The 24,875-nt window shown below is 40.7% G+C and overlaps 2 protein-coding genes across 3 annotated transcripts; one reads left to right on the top strand and one right to left on the bottom strand.

Annotated features, from left to right (window-relative positions):
• Positions 1 to 1,125: 1,125 nt before the first annotated feature.
• mrps18c (mitochondrial ribosomal protein S18C) lies at positions 1,126 to 4,721 on the bottom strand. The gene is made up of 6 exons (XM_080017351.1): positions 4,638 to 4,721; positions 4,065 to 4,117; positions 3,888 to 3,971; positions 2,316 to 2,373; positions 2,137 to 2,196; positions 1,126 to 1,308 (listed from the first exon to the last, which is right to left on the bottom strand). The coding sequence occupies exons 1-6, from the start codon at positions 4,696 to 4,698 to the stop codon at positions 1,232 to 1,234; spliced, it is 393 nt and encodes a 130-aa protein (XP_079873477.1). The 5' UTR covers positions 4,699 to 4,721; the 3' UTR covers positions 1,126 to 1,231.
• Positions 4,722 to 5,611: 890 nt separating this feature from the next.
• helq (helicase, POLQ like) lies at positions 5,612 to 20,382 on the top strand. 2 transcript variants are annotated; one of them, XM_080018478.1, is made up of 18 exons: positions 5,612 to 5,863; positions 6,511 to 7,120; positions 7,665 to 7,843; positions 8,017 to 8,217; positions 9,120 to 9,192; positions 9,331 to 9,428; positions 9,524 to 9,622; positions 11,461 to 11,606; positions 12,860 to 13,099; positions 13,842 to 13,983; positions 14,078 to 14,182; positions 15,353 to 15,560; positions 15,647 to 15,804; positions 16,420 to 16,518; positions 17,405 to 17,578; positions 18,213 to 18,326; positions 18,450 to 18,584; positions 19,650 to 20,382. In XM_080018478.1, the coding sequence occupies exons 1-18, from the start codon at positions 5,681 to 5,683 to the stop codon at positions 19,755 to 19,757; spliced, it is 3,072 nt and encodes a 1,023-aa protein (XP_079874604.1). In that variant the 5' UTR covers positions 5,612 to 5,680; the 3' UTR covers positions 19,758 to 20,382. The 2 variants fall into 2 exon arrangements, with proteins under 2 accessions (XP_079874604.1, XP_079874605.1); XM_080018479.1 differs by lacking the exons at positions 15,353 to 15,560; positions 15,647 to 15,804.
• The last annotated feature ends 4,493 nt before the right edge of the window (positions 20,383 to 24,875 follow it).

Genomic DNA, 24,875 nt, shown 5'->3' with positions numbered 1-24,875 from the left:
TCCGTCTGGTAATCCATTTTCTCTATTGTTGAGGTGGACCTGGAGGCCCACTTACATTCATCCAAAGATAAACCTGCTTCTGGTCAGGTTTCATTTAAGCCTTCCCTTAGACGTAGATTAACTTTAATCTTCCTTCTGGAAATTACTTGTGCAAGTATGAGAATCATTTTTAACCATGACTGAGAAAAAACATGTCAGTTAGTCCAGATTAAAAGTGATTTCGTTTTAAAATTAGGCCTTATCTGCATCTGCGAAACCCCCCCCCCCCCTTAATGTTTATAAGGCCCTATAAAGTGGTCATTTTCTCAATAGTAAAGCATTCAGCGGGGCGATGAACAGTTGGAACAACAAGGCTTTTAAAGATTTTCAGTGATCTCCCACCAGAAGTGTTTAACAGGTGCACAGAAAGTGCTTTAAGATGATGAATAAATAAGGAAAGAAATAATTGAAAGGATTAAGGATACAAGCTTTTTAAAGCACCCACATGTGTGCGAGCCTCTGGATTTACAGACTAAGCTACCCACAACCCTTTAAATCATTTCCTTTAATCTGATGATCCATCAAGCTGTGTAAATCCCTCTCACCCTTGTATCGTAATCTTCATCACATTAGAGGGGCGACAATTATTCTTACGTCTGAACAGACGATTGCTAAACGTTAACGTAAATATTAAACATTTCATACGTTTACCAGCAGTATAATTCCCCACATCTGGTCCTGAGTAACTCCCTGAATACGAGATGCTGAAACTTGTTAGAATTGGCCAATTAAAAAAATCTTAAGTAAAATATGAAATGGTGTTAGGTTCACATACTAAATATTAAATATGAATATAGCTCACTTAAAATATGTATTTTGAAAAAGTACATTCAAAGACAGCAAATAAGCATGGTCAGCCATTTCAATGAATATAATCATAATTAAAAATAAAGGTGACTTTACATAACTAATCTTATTAACATTTTTTACTAATGAACGGTAACGCTAAGAAAGTAAACAGCAATGAGCTGCACACAAGTAAATCCAAATCCTATAGCATAGGCTAAATTAAATAGATTTTTAATCCCTTCAGTGATATTTTGCTTTTAGATGGATTATGGTTTGAATAAAGACTATGAAATTGAATTAACACACGGTACAATTTATTTGCAATAACTGACAAAACAGCATGATAATGACAATTGACTTTTTTCCAGAAAAAATGGGTTTCTAGTTTATTCAAAACAATTCTCTACTCAAAGTGTCTGACAGCACAGATGTTTGGATCCTTCATGAACTGTGGATGTTTGTGGGTCACAGACATGAACCCTGCAAAAGAAAAAATAAGAAAACTATTAGGTTAATACCTCAGCTTTTACAATACAAAGCCTAAATACTATGTACATTAATGGATGCTGTGCTATCTGTAATTTCACATGAACTCAATTACCCTTTTCATCGAATGAACTACAACCAGGAAAGTGAGTTGAGGAATTTGGTGCTACGATATGCATCGTTCATTCATGACATTTCCTTCAATTCTTAGATTATCGAGACACCCGTTCCAACGATTAATATTAAGATTCTTTATTTGTCACCCGGCACACAGACACACAACAACGGTGATAGCGACCAACACATACACTTCAAACAGTGGCCGGTGAAACTCATTGTCTGCTTTTGACCCATCCTGGTTTTTCCTTCCTGGGGGCGGCAGGAGCAGTGGGCAGCATACAGCGATGCACCAGGGGACCAATTTCAAATGTCCATCACTGGTCAGACAACAATGTTTTTGCATGTTTTTGGTGGGGGTCCTTACTGATGTTACAAGGAGGAAACCCCATGTGAGCACAGGGAGAACATGCAAACTCCACACAGAAAGTCTCCTAATCGGAACATAACCCACCGGAGCGCGGTACCAACATCGCCCCAGGCAGGAATCGAACCTTCTTGCTGTGAGGCAGCAGTAAAATGCACTGTGACACAGTACCTAGGATCTACTTCACACTGGAGACCCAAGGACATGTGTCCAATTTGGACACGTGTAAAAACTAAAAAAAACAAACTGGTAATAACCTCTTAACAACCTGATAAAAGTCCATTAGTTATCCTTTATGTGCTGCACAATTAAAGACAATAGTATGTATGCAGACTTACCCATTGAGTGACCTTTCTTAATAGCTTTGGAGACTTCCCTCTGTTTTTTACCACATAAGCCTGCAAAAAGATATGGATTACATGAATCTGTTGGCCTATCACCATACTCATAGCTTTTGCACAAATTCATTTTGAAAAGGGTGGGCAAACTACATTACTAGACTCCCATTTTTCCGTACCTGTTATGTGTCGTCCATAAATTCTGCCCGTGTGAGGGGATATAAATTGGGACAACAACTGTAAGGAGAAATAAATGTAAACATATGATTTAACATAGATCTGACTCATAATGAACTTGGTGATGTATAACATTTCTATGTACATTAGATCACCCAGAGTGCTGCAACCTTACTGCTTCAATTAATAACTTCAAATCAGTAAGAATGCTGCATTCAGGCTTTTAATGAGTGCTAGAAGATGAAAACAATTACATTTTCCATTTTTTTACATACAAACTTTAAACTCTGCCCACTAGATTTTAATTGATGACATTACTGTATAAATTTAGTGCATGGTATATGCTATAAACAATATTGCATGTATTGTTTTACTTCCATCTATTGTGTCTTTGTATATTTTCTTTGACATTGAATTTTTGCATAAAGTATTTACAGTATAGACTAACTGAGAACTTTAGGAGGAACACATGTACACCTACTTATTCATGCAATTGTCTAATTAGCCAGCCATGTGGCAGCAGTGCAAAACATAAAATCATGTAGATATGGGTCAACAGCTTCAGTTAATGTTCACATCAACCATCAGAATGGGGGAAAAAATGTGATCTCAGTACTTGACCATAGCATGATTGTTGGTTCCAGACAGGCTGGTTTGAGTACTTCTGTAACTGCTGATCTGGGATTTTCACACACAACAGTCTCAACAGAGTTTATTCAGAATGGTGCGAAAAAATAAAAAAGGTCATCCGGTGAGCAGCAGTTCACTGGAGAATGGCCAGTCTGGTTCAAGCTGACAGAAAGGCAACGGTAACTCAGCTAACCACTGGTTATGCTGAGTTTTCAAAACATCTCAGAATGCACAACCTGTCGAACCTTGAGACAGATGGGCTTCAACAGCAGAAGACCACGTCGGGTTCTACTTCTCTCAGCAAAGAACAGAAAGCTGAGGCTACAGTGGACACAGGCTCAACAAAACTGAACATTTGAAGACTGGACAAACCTAGCCTGACTTGATGAATCTCGATTTCTGCTGAGGCACATAGATAAGGGTCAGAATTTGGCACCAACAGCAAGAATCCATGGACCCAACCTGCCTTGTGTCGGGGTGTAATGGTGTGGAGAATTGTTTCTTGGCACACTTTGGGCCTGTTTATACCAATCAATCACCATCTGGATGTCTTCTGTGGAATCGGACCAGACGCGCTAGCCTTCGCTACCCACATGCATCAATGAGCCCATGGGTACCCCTGACCCTGTCACCGGTTCACCGGTTGCCCTTCCTTCGACCACTTTTGGTAGGTACTAACCACTGCATACCGGGAACCCCCCACAAGACCTGCCGTTTTCGAGATGCTCTGACCCAGTTGTCTAGCCATCACAATTTGGTCCTTGTCAAAGTTGCTCAGATCCTTACGCTTGCCTATTTTTCCTGCTTCCAACACATCACCTACAGGAACTGACTGTTCACTTGCTGTATATCCTTGCAATATATCCAACCCCTTGACTGGTGTCATTGGAACGAGGTGAGCAATGCTGTTGTGATATAAATTTAGATTGTATGCTATAACTGACCTGAAGATTCTTGTAATCCACTGTAATATTGCAGAGAAGGCATCCCTTCGGGCGTTGCTTGAATGGATTTTCCATCTTAATAGGCTTATAAATGGATATTAAAAAAAAAATAGTTAGGAGTTATGCACATCAAACAACAATAAAGGAAAATTCATTACGTGGATGTGAGGCGCATACCAGGTCATCGTTTTGTTGGGTTGGATTGGGAGCGCCCGATAAACTCCTTAGGTCTAAAATTGAAGTGTAATTAAAAATTGACAAACCTAAAGATGACCTGAGAATGTTGTATGTTAGATATTTGTAAAAAATGCAATATACTGTACGCTAAAACAATAGATTCACTCGGAGATAGAACAATAAAAATGACTAAACAATAAGTGTAGACCGAAGAGTTGGAGCACTCAAATATAGCTTACAAAAATCAACAAGAAACAAGAGGAAAGGGCAATGTTCAACACGCATAGAAATTGATTAGACGATAGAAAACATTCAAATCTACAGGAACCTAAACAATAAACGGCAACTTAAAGCTGATAATAAACCAGGAAAAAAAAAAAAAAAAAACACTCGTAGAATTTTGCCCTTTCAGTCCATGTAGGTGACGACTGAAGAAGCTACCATTAGCATATAGCATATATGAGGTGCTGCATTGGAACACAGCAAATCCCTTACTACAACTACTATTACACCATCTCAACTCATGTTTTAACCTGTTTTAACCGTTACTGTTATTACTCCGTCGTGACTTACTCATGGTCCCGCGCGGCGCTAGAAGAGGCTTTAGCTTGGTGACTCCTCTGAGCGCAAGCATTTTGACCCGAGACGGCACCGGATGTTGACGGACGCCACTTCCGGTGCCCGGTTATGAGTCGCGTCGGCCAAATTGGAATCAGAATCATATTCATTCATATCATATAAACAGGATCATTTTACACGAGGGATTAGTCGTGGTGCGTATTGGTGCGTTTCTCTACAGACAATTAACATGACATTTAAAAAAAAAAAAAAAAAAATCTAAACAGTCTGGGGGGAAAATAAATAAATAAATAAATAAATATATATATATATATATATATATATATATATATATATATATATATATATATATATATATATATATATATATATATATATAAATAAATAAACAAACAAACAAATAAATAAACAAATAAATAAATAAAGATAAATAGATAAACGATATAATATAATATAATATAATAAACGAATACATAGATACATAGATACTAATGGAATGAACAAGTAAAATAAATATAAAGTTAAGAAATATACACAAATATGCAGAAAAAAAACACACAAAAAAAAAATCGAAAATAATAATATAACAATGAAATAATATATAATCCAGGATATATTTGATGCGATTCTATGCACAGGATAAATACTTGGTATGGGTATACAGGGTATAATTATATCGATGTACTTACTAGGTTATTACTCAGTTATTAAATTTAAATCAGTTATTAATCGGTGGGATGAATATTGAAGTCCTTAAGGTTGCCTTTACAATGAACGAAAATGAATGAGAACATAAATATCTTTGTACAGACCAGTTATTAAATCGACCGTAATAGTAGTTCCGCTTTTATATTCGCCCGGAACCCGAATGTGAGTCGGAACGGATGTGACGTGAAAGGCGTTCAAAGCGACAAGCAGTGTTGTCAAGAGTTTCGTCCTCTCTCGCTTGTGTTGGGCGTCCTTGCCAACACGCTTTGGGTTTTTCATGTGTTGTTTTTAATCTATGAGAGATATGTGCGCGCTATCCGACAGTTGACATGAACGCCGAGAAACGGGAATTGAAAGTTCGAAGAGTGTCGCGGAGTAAGCGGCCCAGGCGCAGTTTTAGCGGCAGTCCGACTCCTGCCCGGAAGAAAGCGGTCGCCACACTGGGACGCTGTCCTCACGACACAGCGAAGAGGATGCTGGACAGTGTCGTGGCCGATAGCAATGCTAATGAGGTAAGAAATATGTTAACTGAACTTTTTTTTATGTTTAAATGACTCCTAAATTGGATTTTCAAGAAAACCTGCCTGTATATCCACGCAAATGTGCTCTACAAATCAACCAATCAGAGCCCTGAGCTATTGTTTTGAACCCGTTTTTGACCGATTGACACCAAATTTGGTACAGGACATTAAGGGACCTAACTTCAAGTACTAGAGCGGATTGACGATCGGTTAAGCGATATGGCCGCTATTAACCATCAAACTTGACAATGAGTGTGGTCTTACGCAACATCGGCCATAATTCAGTCACCGTTCGCCCAATCCTCGCAAAACTACATGGGGGTATGAGGAAGAGGAACGTATGTGCCAAATTATGTAAACAATGAACAGCAGCGGTCGCTACAAATGCCAAAAACGTGTATCTCCTTATGTGGTTGGTGGAATGTAATGAAACTCGGTTTACATTCTTTATAGACGATTAATAGTGCATGTACCTCGGTATATTTCCATGTGGCCAATCACATAATGGCTTACAACTCAAGTTGGATTGAGGCAATCATCATGGCACTTGGGTAACATGTTCAGACCCCCAATTGGAATATTCACACCAAGGTTACCAGGTTACAAAATGGAAATACTTTCTCTTTTTTTTCAACCAGTATTGCAGTGACGATGAAGATCTGTTTGGCGACTATGACAGCATCCTCTGCGACAGTTCTCTTATGGCCAAGCTGGACAACGCGGAGCAAATAGCGCGACAACAGGACCGTCCACCTACGGCCGACCCCAACTCCCTGGCTCAGCCGATCTCCGACTTCCCGCCTTCGCTTTGGTTAGGCAAGGAAGACGCCGTAAAACATTCTTTCCTTGACGACGACCTTACGGACTCCATCCTGGACGGGTTCAAAGACAATTCCTTTGAACTGCCAGCCACGGAGCATCATAAAACGTCCACGCCTGTGAGAACTAAGAGGACCCAAGATATTGTCAATGACAGACAGACAAGACCAGCCGGTTTTCCCAAAGTGCGGAGGAGCATGGCCGATCAGATGAGGAAAGCTATGCTGAGCAATGCAGTTGCGCCCCCCCCTGGTGTTTCGTGCACCGCCGCACTCAAAGAGGCTGTGGTTACCGAGGAGATGGGCGTCGCTGCCCGGGCCGCAGAGACCTGCATGTCCACGGAGACGACAGACCTGGGGCCTTTCTTTGGGCTCCCCAGCAAGGTGAAGGATCTGGTCCACAAACTACGTGGAATCAAAGACTTATACGGTGATTGGGTTTTAATGTCAAATCGAATCTATGCAATGGAACATCAAATCAGAATCGGATTGACTCTATTTTGCCAGGTGCATTTACATGTACTAGGAATTTGTGATAATGATGATTGATTTGGGGGGAAAAAATAGTTTAATTAATAATATAGAATAAAAAGTAAATACAATTTGCCAAATATACACAAATAGACGACTAATGGTTAATTCCTTTGTTTTTAGTTAATTAGTTGATAAATTAATCAATTAATTTATTAATAATACAATTTAATAGAATTAATATAATTTGCCAAATATACACAAATAGCCCAAAAAGCAGAACAAGAATAGTCAACTATATAAAATATACAATATAATATACAATGCGACTCTATGCACAGGATAGGTTAATGGTGTGGGCATAAATTATGATTATAAATAATTTCATGCATTTAGCTAGTTAGCTTGTTACAGCACAATACAAGCATCTCACGGATACAAATACAGGTGAATCCAGAGTACGATTTGATTATGGTTTTCAACGTCACTCCTCCTTATTTCAGATTGGCAGAAGACGTGTCTTAACTTGGACTGCGTTCACGAAAGGAGGAATCTCATCTACTCCCTTCCGACGAGTGGGGGAAAGACCCTGGTCGCCGAGATCCTCATTCTTAGAGAGCTGCTGTGCCGGAAGAAGGATTGTCTTTTCATTTTGCCCTATGTGTCACTGGTTCAAGAAAAGGTACCTATTTTGCTTTTGTATTTTTTTAAACATTTTTATTGTGAAAATTAAACTAACTGTAATCTGTTATTGTGTATTATCTATCTGTTTATCTGTCCGTCTGTCTCTCTCAGTGTTATTTATAGATGTAGTGTTTACATGGCTCATTTTTAATTTTCCCTAAACATTGGTAGGTGCGTGGGTTGGCGAGTTTTGGCCTGGAGCTGGACTTCATGGTGGAGGAGTACGCCGGAAGCAAGGGCAGGTTTCCTCCGGTGAAAAGAAGAGACAAGAAGTCTCTATACATCGCCACGATAGAGAAGGCCCACAGCCTGGTCAACTCGCTGATAGAGAATAAGAGGCTGGATAACATTGGGCTGGTGGTTGTTGATGAGGTAGGCACAAGTACCGCTTACTTTTTTTTGTACGCAGGGTTCTTACCGGCTCCCTTGAGGTTCTTGAAGGGCTTGAATTTCGTCCTCGGAAATTGTCAGAGGGAATACCTTGAAAATAGCCCCCTTTTGTGCTGAAGTGCTTGAAAAACCATTAAAAAACATGATCTTTGGAAAAACCTGTGATGTTCCCCCTGGTTTTTTTTATCCAAATCATAGCAGAATAAAAATGTTGCATAATCGCTTTTACGAAAAAAATTATGCCGGGGAAATGTAAATTGAATCGAGCATGTTGGGAATACACACTTATAATGTAGATGACAATGAAATAAATATTAGATATATAGATACATAATAGATATTGTGGTGAAAAAAAAAATCACCCTGGAGAAGAGGTTCTTTCATTTAAGATAATTTATTATAAAGAGATCTGTGTTTGTCTCTGCAGAGGACAAAACTGTTTAAATATACATACATACATACATACATACATAGATACACATAGATACATACCCTTTTATAATATCTTGCCGTGGACTGTGTCCTTGGCTGAATATTCCAACAATTCATCTGATTAAATAGTACTGTCTACCAGACTGACTTATCTCTTGGGAGTGGCATTGAGCGAGAACACTATGCTCAGTCCACTATTTAAATAGCCAAAAAGAAAACAATGTGTTGTTCTAAGTTCTGTGGTCTTTCCACTTCAATATAGTATTATAAATAATAGACAATGAGACTAAGATTGTTATATTTTAATTAATAAAGATCACATTGAAAATGGATTATATTTGTTTCACATGAAGTCATTGGAAATGAAGTAAATAGTCTCTCTCTCTCTAATCTATGAACTAAACGTGAGCTGTCCAATAAAGTATATTTATCCACATCTGGTGTTTTTTCAGCTTCACATGCTTGGTGATGGTAGCAGAGGTGCTATCATTGAAATGGCACTTTCCAAAATCCTATACATGAGTCGTAAGTGTCCTTTATTATTAGAAATCCCCTCTGATGCTGTCACGATTTTTGAGATGCACTTTTCTAAATCGTCATTCAACCTCAAATGCACATGTAATCTCAACTTGATTTTTATTTTTATTTTTATTTTTTTTCTAGAAGCAACTCAGATAATTGGAATGAGCGCCACTCTGGGAAACATCAAAGACGTTCAGAAGTTTTTGAAAGCAGAAAATTACACGAACAACTTCAGGCCCGTATGTATATTTGACACATATTTGTAAGTCTTCCAAAAGCTATGCAGAGTTGTCGAAAAGTTTGTAAAATTTGAGCTTTGACCTGCCCTGTCCAGGTCCAGCTGAAGGAGTACGTCAAACTGAAGGACAGTATCTACGAGGTGGACCCCCAGGAGGAGGACTGTTTCAGGTTCTCACGCCCTCTTAACTTTAAGGTACATACAATAATAATGCATTTGTTACAAGGTTTGAAACGTTTTTGTTAAACCACCAAGTTCGACCTTGTTGAGAGTGCCACAAAAGTGCTTCAATGTTCTTGTGTCTTTTCGTCGTTTTTGCCAAGGTAAATTAATGTATAATGTGTGCAAATATGAGATACAGAACTTACTGCGTGTCGATTACGCACATTTGGGTATTTTTTTCGAGCTTATAGAGCTTGTGCGTAATCACCGGGTGTCATGACATTTCACTCCATATATGTACGACTGTATGTGTATGTATGTGACAAATAATCTCTTGATCTTGAACTTGAACTTAAACCAGAGGTATTTAAGCCGGGGGCTCCCAAGTGGGGCATGGAGGAATTGCAAAGGGGTGGGGGGGCGTGAGAAAATGTAAAAAAAAAAAAAATGTTAAAGTGAAAAATTATATATATTTTAAGCACTCATTTGACATGACTAATTAGATATCATGAAATATGTTTATTTAAGTTAAGTTAAGTTTGAATATCACTGTACGACCGGGTCGTAGGAACGGTACTCGGTCGTTAAGTGAGGAGTACCTGTAATAACATTAAACATTTTTATATATTTGTCCTTGAAAGTCCTTGAAAAAAAAAAAAAAAGAGTGCTTGAAAAAGTATTTGACAGCCCTTGAATTCATTTGTGTAATGGCAGAATAAACCCACAAACAGAGAGCGTATCAGACTCGATTCCCAATCCAAGCATTCATTCATTTTATAATTTTGGACTATTTCAAGTTATTTTGTAGCATCACAAAATGGACAAAATTCAATGACGATTAGAAAGTTTTATTAATGGTGAGATAAGAATATATTAGGGATGCAATGGTACATTGGCTCGGTATGTAGCACTGTTTTTGGGTCACGGTAAGAAAAAAATATATTGTAATAATTTGTGTGTGTGTGTACTGTGTGTGTGTGTGTACTGTGTACATATAAACATAAAAAAAATATATATACATATATAATTTTTTTGTTAAAAGGTATAAAAAACGTTTTTATAGTAGTCTGCCATAAATAACTAGTGTAACGCTCTGTGTGTATGACTGTGGCGGACTGGGGGAGATGGGGGTTCAAGTTCATTGGTGGGTTGTAAAGCAAAGGTTCATCAGCGAGACTCTGTTCCCTTTGTTCATACTAAAGAGCTGTTCGAAAGAACCGGACCAACACTAGTGCGAGTGGAAGCAAGAGAGCGAGTGTCTGAAGAGAAGTCTGATTTAAAATGGCCATCCAAGGGGGTTATTTTCCGACTGGACACCTCAACCCCGGGGTAGTTGTAATATATGTTTGTTCTTTGTACTTAAAATGGGTCTTGATCAATAAGCAAATCCACAGCAGCTCTAGGTCTCTGGTACAATGTAGACTCTTATAAAACACATTTCAATTGATTGCCCTCTTTACAAAAAACATGTCTATGTAGTTTTATCTTGTGTTTCTATTGAAAAGGCTTGCATAGCCGCATGCAGTGGAAAAAAAAATTATATATATATATATATATATATATATATATATATATACAGACAGACAGACAGACAGACAGACCTCTCTCACAAAAATAAAGAATTGCTGCCCAGTGGAGCTCCAACAGTGAATTCTATAGGAAGCAGCACGTAGTGCACAACACGCCACACCGTACACTGCGGCAATGCCTTGGGTGGACTTCCACTGTGATAGCGTAATATCGCGGTTCATGTCTACGTATTGAACCGTAGGGAGTGGACCAAACTGTCCGATTACGTAGAATTATCATTATTTGTTTTTTAAATTCTACTAATATATACATGTATGTCTGACATTGTTGCCATTCCTCAGTACTCCAGTACGATGCAAAAGATGGACCCAGACCACATAATCGCATTGGTGACGGAGGTCATCCCGGCCTATTCCTGCCTCGTCTTCTGCCCCACGCAGAAGAACTGTGAGAACGTGGCGGGGATGATCTGCAAATACCTCAGAGAGTAAGTGCGATGGGAAAACGCGTCTTTGCAACCCTTTTTCTCTTTCCCACCTTCCGCCCTTGGTAGCCGTTCAATCTCTCCTATTTCCAGGGTTTTCGCCACAGTGGAAAGTAATTGAAAAAAAAACAGCAGATAGATGACATTGAGATCAATAATATACAGTGGCTTCAGAAAGTATTCAGATCCCTTTACTTTTTGCCAACTTCAGTGTGTGTGTGTGTGTGTGTCTGTCTGTCTGTGTGTGTGCGTTCAATTTCCTGGACAAATGGGAGGGATCCCAGTCAAATATTATCTGTGTTTATTGAGCTTAAAACGATTTGATAAGCAGACTATATAGAGAATGACATCATCAAGGGATGTAGATGTATAATATTTTTTGTTGAATATTAAGAATAAAATAAGTCCCGTCAGTAAACGCCATTTTAAAAATAAATAAATAAATAAATAGTATGAATATTACTACCTGAAATAAAAAAAATTCCAATTGTGAACAATAAGTAACAAGTGCAGCTGCTTTAATTATCATTTCACTAAATTAAATTTTGATCAAATCAAAAACATTGCAATGTATGCAATATATTATATTATATTATATATTATAATATATATACAATATATGGCGAGTAAGTCTAAATAAATAATAACGTTTTTGGTGTCGTACGTCTTCGTTTGGGACATCCCATCGACATATTTTACACAATGAATATTTACCGTCTGCTTGGGATCGGAACTTAAATATCCAAAAAACACCAAACTATGGATGTATGTATGTATGTCCCAACGATGCATCATATCTCTGCTTCTCCTCAGAGTTCAAGACGCTCGCTATGAGTCTGTGTTTACAAGCGCCACCTGTCCACGAGGGAGGGGGCGGGGCTTCGTTCTATATTGACAAATGTGATTGGCCAGAGGTGAAGCTTTCACATCAGCTTTAGATCGTCCAAACCGATCAGCTTCCCGTTGCAACTTGCCGAGCACGAAAATGAACAGATCCGTAGACTTTTTTTTATCGAAATGATCCACCCAGCACTAATTCAATTTGTGCTTGGAGGGAACTCTTTTCACCAGACAATATGAGCGGAGGGATTTAAATATGTCGGACCTGAACAGATTTTCCCGGTCAAAAACCGGCAATTACTGGATAATGGAAACGCTGACACACATACACACTGATCAGCCACAACATTAAAACCACTGACAGGTGAAGTGAATAACTTTGATCATCTGGTTCACTGACGCCTCCCATTTTACAGGGAGTTTCTCCGGCGCAAGAAGGAGGAGAAGGCGGTTCTGCTCAGAGAGTTAAGGAGCAGCGGCGGCGGCTCAATGTGTCCGGTGCTCCAGAGGACGGTGCCCTACGGCGTGGCGTACCACCACAGCGGGCTGACGAGCGAGGAGAGGAAACTGGTGGAGGAGGCGTACTCGCACGGGGTCCTGTGTCTCCTCGCTTGTACCTCCACGCTGGCCGCGGGGGTCAACCTACCTGCTCGCAGGTCCGTGAGTGCAGTGAGTGGACACGGCAACGCAGTGTCATCGAAAATCCATAGCCATGGATTGAATAAGTCATTTAGGACTCCAGTTATTGTTGTCGTGGACTTAGAGGCTATGTGGTGAAGCCTAAACGTTTCTGCAGAGCTACTTGTGAGCCATAGAAGAAGCCGACAATTTGCACTTGCAAATTAAAATAAACTTGGCCGTAGTTTTCCTGAAGCAATAAAAACCTTTTCAATAATAAGAATGAAAAAACAGAAATAAAATTAAAAAAAAGGGGTAAATATTGCACAGCTTGCCTGGTAATTGGGGTGGGGCACTAATGGTCAACAGATAAATATATAGAATAAATATATAGAATTATATTTATTTGATTTATAAATTTCTTCATTCTCTAAGCAGGAAGATTGAAATATATTGGTCCCCTATATAACATGGCAAAGGAATTAAGATAAGATATATAAACGTTTACATAACATAACATACACATAATAAAAAATAAATCTAAATTATAACAAAGAAAAAAAGGTTAAACTCATTTTTTAAACATTATTATTATTATTATTAAATTAGATGATTAAATAGTTATGTACACAGTTGAGCGTTAACACCTTTCCATTTCTGTTTAGAATGGAAAACACTTTTTCTCATTAAAAAGAAAATGGGGAGTCCACAAGTCTTACTATTTTGGCATGATTTATACGGTGTGTTTTTATTTTAATTGTATTTTTTTCCCCCAATCAGAGTGATCCTTCGCTCACCGTACGTCGCCACGGAGTTCATCAAGAGAAGTCAGTACAAGCAGATGGTGGGAAGGGCCGGACGGGCAGGAATAGACACTTTGGGAGAAAGCATACTCATCCTACAGGACAAGGACAAGACAATGGTAATTACATTTGCAGTCTGTGGGGGACTCGGATACATCCAATTAGACTTCTCCGCCAAGCAGAAGTGGTATATTTTGTCTTTGTTTTTTTTAGGCTAAAAACCTTGTGTCTGCCCCAATGGAGACCTGTTACAGCAACCTCATGTGTGGCGACGGCAAAGGTGTTTTGAGTCTTATCCTGTCCCTCATCGGATTAAGTGTAAGTACCACAGTGTAAACTACAGCAATGCAGCCTATATTTTTAAAATACACTACATGGCCAAGAGTATGTAGACACCAAAACACCACGCCCATATGTACTTGTGGAATGTTGAATTTCATCCATATGCATTTATATGAAGTTGTTCCCCCTCTGTTATAACAGCCTCCACTCTTCTGGGAAGGCTTTCCACCAGAATTTGGAGCATGGCTGTGGGAATTTACTCCCATTCAGACTAGGGATGCAAATTAAAAGGACTTTCCTTAATCGATTGTCATTAACCTTAACAAACAATCGTAGATTTATTGATAAGATAAAAGCTTAGGACGTCACCAGGGGGTGGCGGCATGGTGCACGGGGACCTACGCAACGTCACGCACCTTGGAGATTTTGTGTGCGGCGCTTTTCTTATGTAGCAGATCAAGTTGAGTACAGATATGGACAACGACAGGCTAATGAAAGTATTAAACATTACTAAAATAATTGTGTATAAACAGATACTATTTTATTGGAGTCATCACCATAGCAACATATCGCATGTTTGGTTTTGCCATCGTACCTCTCCCTCGCTCCAGATCTTTCTTCCTCCCCCCTGTGCCGCTCAGAAAGTGCCGTTCTCACGTTCCCGTCTACCGTGTTCCATCTGAACCTAGTATTAGTTGCTGAGCAACAATAAACATATTGTTTCCTCCTCGGCATCGACACACACAGCCATGTTTGTTGTTTGTCGTTCTTCCGGAAGCCTCCAACTATTTCTGCAATTACGTCTTGCTCCACTGGGCATTTTTTTCTACTGCTTTCTACTACTGGGTATTTCGATTCTCGCCCTGCGCTCCGCAAAGACTCCCGTTGATACAACAACAAGATCGCAGATTGTTTGGCTTATCGATAAAACACAATCTTAATCCATTCAATTCTTATTAGTAATGAATCGATAGTTAACATCCCTAATTCAGACTCAAGAGCATCAGTGAGGTCAGGCACTGATGTAGGCGTTGGCAGATGGGGCCAAACCCATTAATTAGAAGGGGTGTCCCCATCATTTTAGCTATGTAGTGTACAGGTAGTGTATCCAAAAGTACTTTCTCAGACACACTTATCAGATCCCATGATAAGCCACACTTATTATGAGCTTGAGTTTCACACAGCGCTGTTTTGTCCCTAATGTAGATCACCAACTCCCTGGAGCAGGTAATGGACTTCATGTCCGGTACGCTCCTGCACGTTCAGGAGCGGCAGCTGTGCGTTGAGCGCGGTCTCCGGAAGATCGTACACGAGTGCCTGGGGCTCCTGAAGGAAAAGGGTCTCATCCAAGTGTCCCCCGGTGCACAGGGTGAACGTCTGGAAATTACCAAGCTCGGGAGAGCAACTTATAAAAGTGAGTCTCGGTAAATCGTTAAGGGGTGTGGGTCCCTAGAAACGGAATCGATCTCACACCCTGTTATGCCTCCCCACCCCCCTCAGGTTCAGTGGACTTGTCCAACTGTGACGTGCTGTATAAGGACCTGGTGAAGGGGCTAGAAAGTTTAATGTTGAACAGCTACCTTCACCTGGTCTATTTGGTCACACCTTACGACATGGTTTCCCAATGCAAGCCCGATTGGATGGTATATTTCCGACAGGTAAAAAAGCCTTAACTCTTTGGAAAGCCGTAGGGGCATTAATTCTCTTTTTTTAGACTAGTTTCAATTCTGGTTGAACTAGTCGTAAATGTACACTTTGGTATAAAAGCACATTGTTGATATCACCGACTGAATTCTTTTTATCAAGAAATTGCTTATTTCACATCAAGCATTCTTGATATCAACATTAGCAATTCTGGATATCAAAAAATGTAAACCACTTCCCATTGCTTTCAATACAGAATCGCAGTTGTTGATATCAACAATGTGTATTGTTGATGTCATAGGAATTGTTGATTTCATAAATATACTTAATGATATCAAGAATTAAATTGCGTCTTTTCATATCAAAACTTCAAATATTGATATCAATTTGAATTGTTGATATCTATAATTTGTGCTGTTGATATCAACAATCTCAATTTTTTGATATCAACAATACACATTCTTGATATCAGAATTCTGCATTGGGAAGCAATGGGAAGCGGAACAACTCAACGTTCAGTGACCTCTGGATTGTCCTTGTAGTATACTTTGAAGATGTTTTTTTATTTTATTGTAAAATGTAACACGTAAAAGGGATTAGTTTGAATTGATCCCGCTTGCCTCCTCCAGTTCACCCTGTTGTCCGTGTCGGAGCAGAAGATGTCGGCGGCGGTCGGGGTACCCGAGAGCTTCGTGGCGAGAAAGGCCGCCGGCCAGACGGTGAAGAAGGTGAGAGGAGGAAGATGATGTAGTGAAAAATTCTACCTTTTAGACTTGGAAGTATAGCAAGAAGAAAATATCAAAATCAGACATTTCGATGTGGTATGTTCTGTAAAAGGGACAAACTTTTTTCAACCGAGGACGCCTTATGAGAGGAAATAAACCGAGGACCCCCCTCACATATGTCCCCAAAAGTAATTTGATATTTGGCTTATTTCTCACATTTCTACATAGGTAGATGAAAAAAAAGAAGAAAAAACACAAATCAAGGGAAATGTATGCGACATATTTGGATTACACCATTTCAAAATACAGAATATAAAAACAATGTACCAACTGAATATTTCAACGGGTCAAAAATGTTCCGTTTTTCACTTATACCGATCGATTTGGATGAAATTTTAACCACAACATCCTTGTGACATAGCGGTTTAAATGTATATGTCATATACATACCAATTAGCAAAGATAAACAATTAGTTATTAAGTAATAATAATAAACTGATCAAGAATGAACAGAGTAATTATTTCAGTGAAATGCAAGAGAATAGTATAAAAAAAGTGTGTATGAGTACAAAAAAAATCAAATTTTTATGTTTTTACCTGATGTTTTGGATTTCTTCCTCTTAAAATAAATTTGGCACTATATTAAATGTTGAAATGTCTTTTACAGAAATTTGCAAGTTTTTCCAGAAGTACGCGAGTATTTGTAGTTATCTCTTTCCACTTGACTTCAGAATTCAAGAGCGAGAGATTTTTGCTTTGCTGCAGAGTTTTGTTCTATAGTTTTTGTGCCTAGTGGACAGGTTTGACTGATATTACACGTGTTAAGGATATCCTTAAAACATTGAGATTCCCTCTAAGATTTCTTGGTTACTCGCACGTCTGCCTCTAGAATGTGAACATGGCGTCGGTGAGGCGCCTCTACCTGGCCCTGGTGCTCTTCTCCCTGTTAAAGGAAACCAACCTATGGAGCGTGGCGGCAAAGTTCCAGCTCAGCAGAGGCTTCATCCAGACACTTCTGAGCTCCTCCTCAGCCTTCTGCTCCTGCGTGATGCACTTCACCGAGGTAAAAATGTATGAAAATGTACAAGGAAAAAAAAATGCTAATTTCCTCATTCACAAATACGTGCGTGGAAATGGTCTTACTTTGTCACCACTGGTGACAACACGTGCATATGTTGGTAAATCTGAACCATTCTAAAGTGACGGGCGTGTGCTTGTAAAAGCGAATTAGCATAAACTACTCCCCGATTTTGCCATATAAGGAACTAAAGAAAGAGGAGGATCTGAGTCACACATATACAAAACACAAAAAAACAAGCTACGCAAAGAAGGAAAATAATGATGTCGGATTATTATTAGTTTCTATAGGATTATTAGTAAATAGTTAAAGGTTTATATTTGATATCGTATAGTTTCGCATGATATTGATTATTTACTCCTTTTCTTTTCCTAATATGCCATTTACATTTAGTTAAAGTTCATCAACACTCTGAAGTCTGTGATTCGTAGCGTACGACTCGTCCGAGGCGGTTCTAAATTTTCTCCTGAAGTGAAAACAAATTAGAGGAAGAAATAAATAGTGTTGGATCCCGCATTTTTCCGCAGATCCGTGCGCCGCACTGTTCGTGAGTGAGGCCCTGTGTGTTTTTGCTGCGATCGCCCGCCAGACGTTTTCTGATTCACTTTTCTGCGATCAGGAATTCGATGAGTTTTGGCCGTTCAAAGCTCTGTTGGCCGAGCTGACTCGTCGGCTGAGCTACTGCGTGCAGGTGGAGCTCATCCCCCTCATGGAGGTGGCCGGGGTCATGGAGGTATTTACACGCTGTCAATGGGAACTCATCCTTAGAAGGAACTAGTTATTTGTGATTGTTGTCATTCTAATGAATCAAAGTGATGCTGTGACTTTAACACCTTTTTTTGTGTGTGTTTTACAGTCCAGGGCAAAGCAGCTGTACAATGCTGGTTATAAGACACTGGCACACCTCGCCAACGCAGATCCCGATAGTCTTGCCAAAACGGTCGACAACTTGTACAGAAAACAAGCCAACCAAATTGTAGCCTCTGCTAAAGTAAGTCTATCATTTTTTATAACTTGTATACTATGATTAACCCTAGTTCACACATACACTACTCAGCCAAAAGTATGTGGACACCCCTTCCTATTAATGAGTTTGGCTATTTCAGCCCCACCCTAACTACCAGGGGCGTAAAGCCATGGAATCTCCGTAGATGAACATTTGCAGTAGAATGGGTCGTACTAAAGAGCTCAGTGACTTTCAACGTGGCACTGTCATAGGACGCTACCTTTCCAACAAATCAGTTCGTCGAATTTCTGCCCTGCGAGATCTGCCCGGTCAGCGGTATGTTCCGTTGCGAAGTGGAAACGCCCAGGAGCGACAGCTCAACCGTGAAGCGCTACGCCACACGTACTCCCACAATGGGACCACTGAGTGCTGTGACGGCCTGTCCCCAGTTGCGGCACTCGTTACCGAGTAACTGCCCCTGGAAGCAACGTAGGCAACAAGAACTGTTCGTCGTGAGCTTCGTGAACCGGGTTTCTACGGCCGCGCAGCTGCACACAAGCGGAACATCGCCATGCGCAGCGCCGAGCGTCGTCTGTGGTGTAAGGCGCGTCGCCGTTAGACTCGGGAACACTGTAAAAACGCGTTCTCTGGAGGGATGAATCACGATTCACTACCCGGGGTTTGACGGACCGATCCGGTGTGGAAGAACCTGACTGGCCTGCATGGAGCCCAGACCTGAACCCCACTGAACACCTTTGGTATGAGTTGGAATGAGCCAGTCCCCATCGGCCAGCATCAGTGCCAGAGCTCACTGATGCTCATGTGTCTGAATGGGAGCAATCCCTCGAGCCATGTGCCAAAATCTAGTGAAGAGCATTCCCAGAAGCGTGGGGGCTGTTAGAGCAGCAAAGGGGGAACCAACTCCATATTAATGCCCATGCTTTTGAAATAAAAATATAATTTTAAGTAAAAATAAGTACATATAGGTGTGGTGTTCAGGTGTCCACCTACTTTTGGCAATGTAGTGTAAGAACTTTAGAAATCAAAAAGTTCCATTTCGAATCAGGATTGAAATTATTCTCGCCTGTGTATGTCACATGATTTTTACAGATGCTGCTAAATGAGAAGGCTGCTGCTCTTCAGGAAGAAGTAGACGACTTGTTTATGATGCCCCATGATCTCCCTCTTACGCAAACACAAGAACAAGGAACCAAATGACTTTATTGACAACAATTTCTTCCTCCTTTTTTTTGTCCACGTATTGTTTCTTTTGCCTACTGGAAATCACCGTCTTAATAGAATATTAAATTAAAATGTCCCTCGATTTAATTTGAATTTTTAAAAAAATGTGTGATATTGTCCTTATTTGTGTGATGTAGTGATGGGCAGTTCTTTTCAGTGTACTGAATCATTAGAATCAGTTCATTTAGAAAGATTTTGTTCATAAGATAAGCCAGTGAGCTGAGAATTTAGTTGGATAAAGATACGGTTTGCAAACTGAAAGCTGCTATAACAAAGTCCTACCCTGTCATGTACAGCATGTATATTTTCGCGACACCTAAATATTAAATAAAATATTTGGTCCTACTTCAAGACTTTAAGACATATATACATACATATACTGTATATGTAAATGGCTGAAAGAAAACCAGTCTTGCAGTCATTAGTTCTACGTAGGACTTTATTTATTTTTAATGCTATGCACTGTGTTATTCGCTCACAACTGACTGAGAGCTCAACTGAACTGACTGATGAACGTGTCGTTTCAGGAAGGACCCAAAGGATTGAGGTTTTTTTTTTAACCAATTGTTCGCGAACGACACAACACAGCACAAGTGTGATGATAGGGGATATCATTAAAAATATATATTTTGAACAATACCAGTTTGTAAACAATTTTCTTCAATAAAGATATTCTTTGGGGTTTTTTTAGACTGGAAATACTGAGTAAAAATGTGAATATTCTTCATGTAGGAACAGTGGTGTCCTCCATGATTTACTGTCCTGTTAAATCCTTTCAGGCATAAAGTATTTTGTACAACCATTGATGAAAGTCGACTGAAAACCCTCTTCTAAGGGAACTCCATAGACCCAATAGTGTTGGCACCCTTTAATTCATTTTATTTTTTCAAATAACACACCGTTTCCTCCAGAAAATTGTGAAATTAAAAAATATATCGTATTGATTGGGTTTGCAGAGGAACAAAACAAAGAAGCTGGAAAAAAAATTAAATACAGAATCCTAGCTTATTCCACGCACAAATCTCAAAAATGTCCTGGACAATATAATTGGCACCCTTTTTAGAAGTTGCAAGAAAAAGTTGGAGCTGGAGTGTGGGCCAGAGATTAAATCCTACCTATTAATCTTGTCAGTCTCATAAACTCAAAAGAAAATCCTACTACTTGACGCACTTGGCAGGTTCATTAATGTTTTAATACTGAGCTCCTGAACTCCGGTCTTCCTAAGTTATTTCTTGCGCTGCCACGCAAGAAGCGCCTCGTTGCACCGGTGCTATTTGCGCATATTTAAATTTGGTATTATCCATACATTTGGTGCAAAATAGGCCCATTCTATGCAAACGAGACTGGTTGCAAATAACGTCCAATACACAAACACAAGCGCTAATAGCCACATGCAGTTAGAGTGATGCTATTACGGTCTGTAGAGACCTGGTGTTAACTGGGCGGAAAAAAAAAAAAGGCTCTGCTGTGTGATCGTCTTCAGAGAGCTGAAACCTAAAAATACTCGGTAAAACCCAGGATCTCCACCCCGTTACGCGGGAAAACGGGCGCAAAAAGCTGTATAATTGATGCGCAATTCATGGTGCTATTTATGGCCACAATCCATTCCTTTGTGAATTTCGCCCCTGAGTGTGCTGATTAAGTAAGAATGACCTAGCCTTATTCTGTTGCAGATTACCTCTTCTTTCCTTGACCTACCCATATTTCTTAATGTTGAATTGACTTTGTTGTTAAAGCTGTAGAAACCTTCCCCTTGTTTCAGCATTTTACTTCCCTTGCCATTCTTCTGTTGCTTTACTATAAATTGTTTCCTTGATCTCTGAGTTGTTTAATGAGACTTGTAAATCGATGGTGTCTCTATATAAAGCTTGTTTTGCTCATCTGTCCACCTCATTTCTCCTCAGACCTACATGTGCCGGAACCCACATAAAACCAATTACATGACATACCTTGCCAAATGAGTCTGGAATGTACTTGTAATGCTTTGAAGAGAATATCTTGGCAGCTGGAGCTGAAGGATCTCAGGCTCTTGAGAACTGAAATCGAATCAGAGCCGATCAAAGTGTTCCCTGTTTTATTCTCCTCTAACCCATTCAGGCCAATAGGACTGCCAGCATCTCCACTGCCTAGACTTTTGAAGCTTTATTCCAACAACTTTCCTATCGGGAACTGAAAAAGCAGCCCCAGTTATCTCATGCTCTGGATCTTTTGACCCATCTGTATATGCTTGTATGTACTGGGAGTAGTGCTCTCTAATATGGACTGAGAATGCTGTTTAGGGCTCCACTTTCCCTCTCTCTGCCTATTTTAGCTCCAGCAGGTACAAGTCTGCCAGCAGTGTTGTGTGTGTCCATGGCTCACCCTCAGGAATTACTACTGTTGGCCTCACCTTGATATTATTAACCCCCATATCCTTTGCATATTGCCAGCCCACCCAAAGCTTGATCTTTGACCTCTACCTTGTTCCCAGCTCCTGTAATACCACTTTTGTGGGGTGTTAGTCTTTACTCATTATGCCCTTTGAGGTTAGCCCATGTAGTTGGTCATTGTGGCAGTGTCACCTACCACTCAAGTGGCGTTTCAGGGACCAGAGTCACAGACGACGGGGTTGTAGGCACACCAGTTTATTGTGGGCCATTTGGAATTAGACCAGAGCAGATAGACATGTGTCATGACAGGGCTCCTCTCCTGAGTGTATGTGGGGATGGGGCTTTTAACTGTTACTCATTAGAGCAAACAACAAGCAACAGGTATGCAGCCACCCTGATCCCAGTTACCCAGATCCAGGTCAGGTGTGGCTGCTCAAACCACCCAATCCCCATACCACAGTCATTGACTGCTTCCTTCATCCAGTAAAAGATTTTGCACAGAGCACATATCACCCAACACAAAATGTCCAAAATGGGATTCTGGATAAAGACGTTTGCTCTCATTGTTCCCTCAATACCAGAGATGACTGCTTTCATGCCATCTGGCTCTGCACACCTATCCAAACAATCTGGACCGACATCACCAAGAGGCTATCTTTCGTTTGGGTCACAGCATTCCAGGTTCCCCGTCTACAGTATATGTCTACACGGTGACCTCTCCTCAGTTGACCCAACACCCAAACACCAGCAACCCAACAATCTCACCACCTCCCATTGGTTACATTTATTAAAAGAATACATCTCAATGGAAAGACTATTGGCAATATATCCAAAAACAAGGTTGATTCATTTAATATAATATGGGCTACTTTTATCAATGACATAACTCCATCCATCAACATCTGAGTCTTCCTCGGTCGGGGCGATGTTGTTGTATTTCAGGTCTCACTGTGGGCTCCGTGGATGGATGAGTGCTGTGCGGCTGTCAGGACATGGCGCTTTGTTGTGTTGCCATGGAGGTCCTGTCTCTGGGTTACCCCCTCCAGGGGTGGGGGGTGTTATAAGAATTGTATATTTCTATATATATTTCTGTGCCTTTCACAAAAACTTTGTTACGTATTTACTGTATGTACTCTGCTCTCTTTCTGTAGGCTAAGCAGAGTTCACATTTTATTGCTGTGTTTTTCTCTTAGATTCTTGTACGTTATAGGTGTACTTATAACTTTTCTTCAAGGCCCTGCTAAGTAAGAGCTCATATCTTAAAAAGGACATAAACAAATCACTTTCCGTGCCTCAATGTAAAGAGGAGGAAGGAAACATGTCTCAATCGTAAAGTACGGAAACATCAACATATGGTCAGCCTCAACGAAAACTGCCCCATCAATGAAAGTGTCATGTCGGCATGCTCTTTGCAGGGGCGTCTTGACATCTGCTGACCTCCATCCCAGCGGCTTCTCCTTTGCAAGAAGACTGCATAAACGCTCAGCTCTCCAGTGAGAAATTAAACGTTTCCTCTTCGACTTTCTGTTGTATTGTTACACTGAAACTGCTCCTCTTGTACAACCTTGGATCTTCTTGTACAAGATGAAATGCTTTATTAACCTAAAGTATTTGTCTCCGATTTCCTCTGTGACGATTAGTCCGTCCACGAACAAAGTTTATAGCTGTTTTACTTTAACAGGGGGGGCTGTGCCCTTGGGGGGTGCGTGCAGCTGGCGTCTGTGTATTGGTTATGGGCGTAGTTGGGGTTTGGGGCTTGGGCCGGGGGTAGGGGGTGTGGTTTGTGGGGTCGGATCTTGGCCCCGTGGTTGGCGGGTCAGGGTGCCGCGGGGATCACCAGCCCCGTGGCAGGGTGGTGGGGCTTGCGTGTCCTTCTACGTCCCATGTTGGGGCGGGTGGCCCGTCGTGCTGGGGCTGGTTGGACGTTCCACCTGGTCCTGGACCAGGGCGGGGAACTGAGCCTGACCGGGTGTACTCTGGGTGGGCTCCCTTGGTAGTCTCATTTCAGGGACGGGGGGGGGGGGACTCCCATCGTCGCACCTGGTTGTTTGGATATCGGTTCTCTGGTGCGCTCGGTCCGCGGGGAACTCATCGTTAGGGGGCTGGGCTGTGGGTGGGGGGCCATCTGCCGTTCCGTGGTCCGCATATCCGGCAGCCGGGGGCTGGTCAGGGGCCTGGTGGGGGCGCATGACATGCTGCTCTGTGCCTGTGGCTGTTCGCTGTGGGTTGGGTGCCTCTGGGTTTGGGGGACCAGGGTCTGCGTGGCTGCCGCCCGGCCTACTGCACCCTTGGTGTTGATCTGGTTGCGCTTTGCCTATCTCTCCCAGTGCCAGAACTCAAACTCAGTACATACGCCACACAATAGGCTGACGGTTTGCTGACGGGCGGGGTGAAAGCTATGTGGGAAGCGATGCGTCAGGTGGCTGCCATCTTGCCCGTCACGCCCCTGCCCTGGCACGTGGCCGCCAGGGCAATGTGATGAGATCGTCTCCGTTCTCCCAGTTGGGTAATATTATTTTCCTATTTGTATTTTTCTTTTTAAAACAGCTTTATTTCTCATTTGAGTGACTTTGTGTTTATATTATTACTATTAGGTGTCATTTTTTTTTTACGTAAGGCTCTCTATGTGTTTGCATTTTAAGTATTACGTTGTCGTTGTTTTGTTAAACATCGTTATTTTTTTTATTTGACTGCTATTTTAGCGTTAGAGGTTTTTCATCTTTTT

This window comes from Zeus faber (genome assembly GCF_960531495.2).
Source record: "Zeus faber genome assembly, chromosome: 17".
NCBI lineage: Eukaryota > Metazoa > Chordata > Actinopteri > Zeiformes > Zeidae > Zeus > Zeus faber.
The sequence above is the reverse complement of the archived record's forward strand: the minus strand, read 5'-3'. Positions and strand labels throughout refer to the sequence as shown.

Coding starts and splice junctions, on each gene's coding strand:
- mrps18c (XM_080017351.1), bottom strand. CDS start 4,698: ATGCTTGCGCTCAGAGGAGTCACCAAGCTAAAGCCTCTTCTAGCGCCG. Junction 2,374..3,887: donor TGGATTACAAGAATCTTCAG/GTCAGTTATAGC, acceptor TTCTCCTTACAG/TTGTTGTCCCAATTTATATC. Junction 1,309..2,136: donor TAAGAAAGGTCACTCAATGG/GTAAGTCTGCAT, acceptor TTTCTTTTGCAG/GGTTCATGTCTGTGACCCAC.
- helq (XM_080018478.1), top strand. CDS start 5,681: ATGAACGCCGAGAAACGGGAATTGAAAGTTCGAAGAGTGTCGCGGAGT. Junction 5,864..6,510: donor CCGATAGCAATGCTAATGAG/GTAAGAAATATG, acceptor TTTTTCAACCAG/TATTGCAGTGACGATGAAGA. Junction 17,579..18,212: donor GCGTGATGCACTTCACCGAG/GTAAAAATGTAT, acceptor TTCTGCGATCAG/GAATTCGATGAGTTTTGGCC.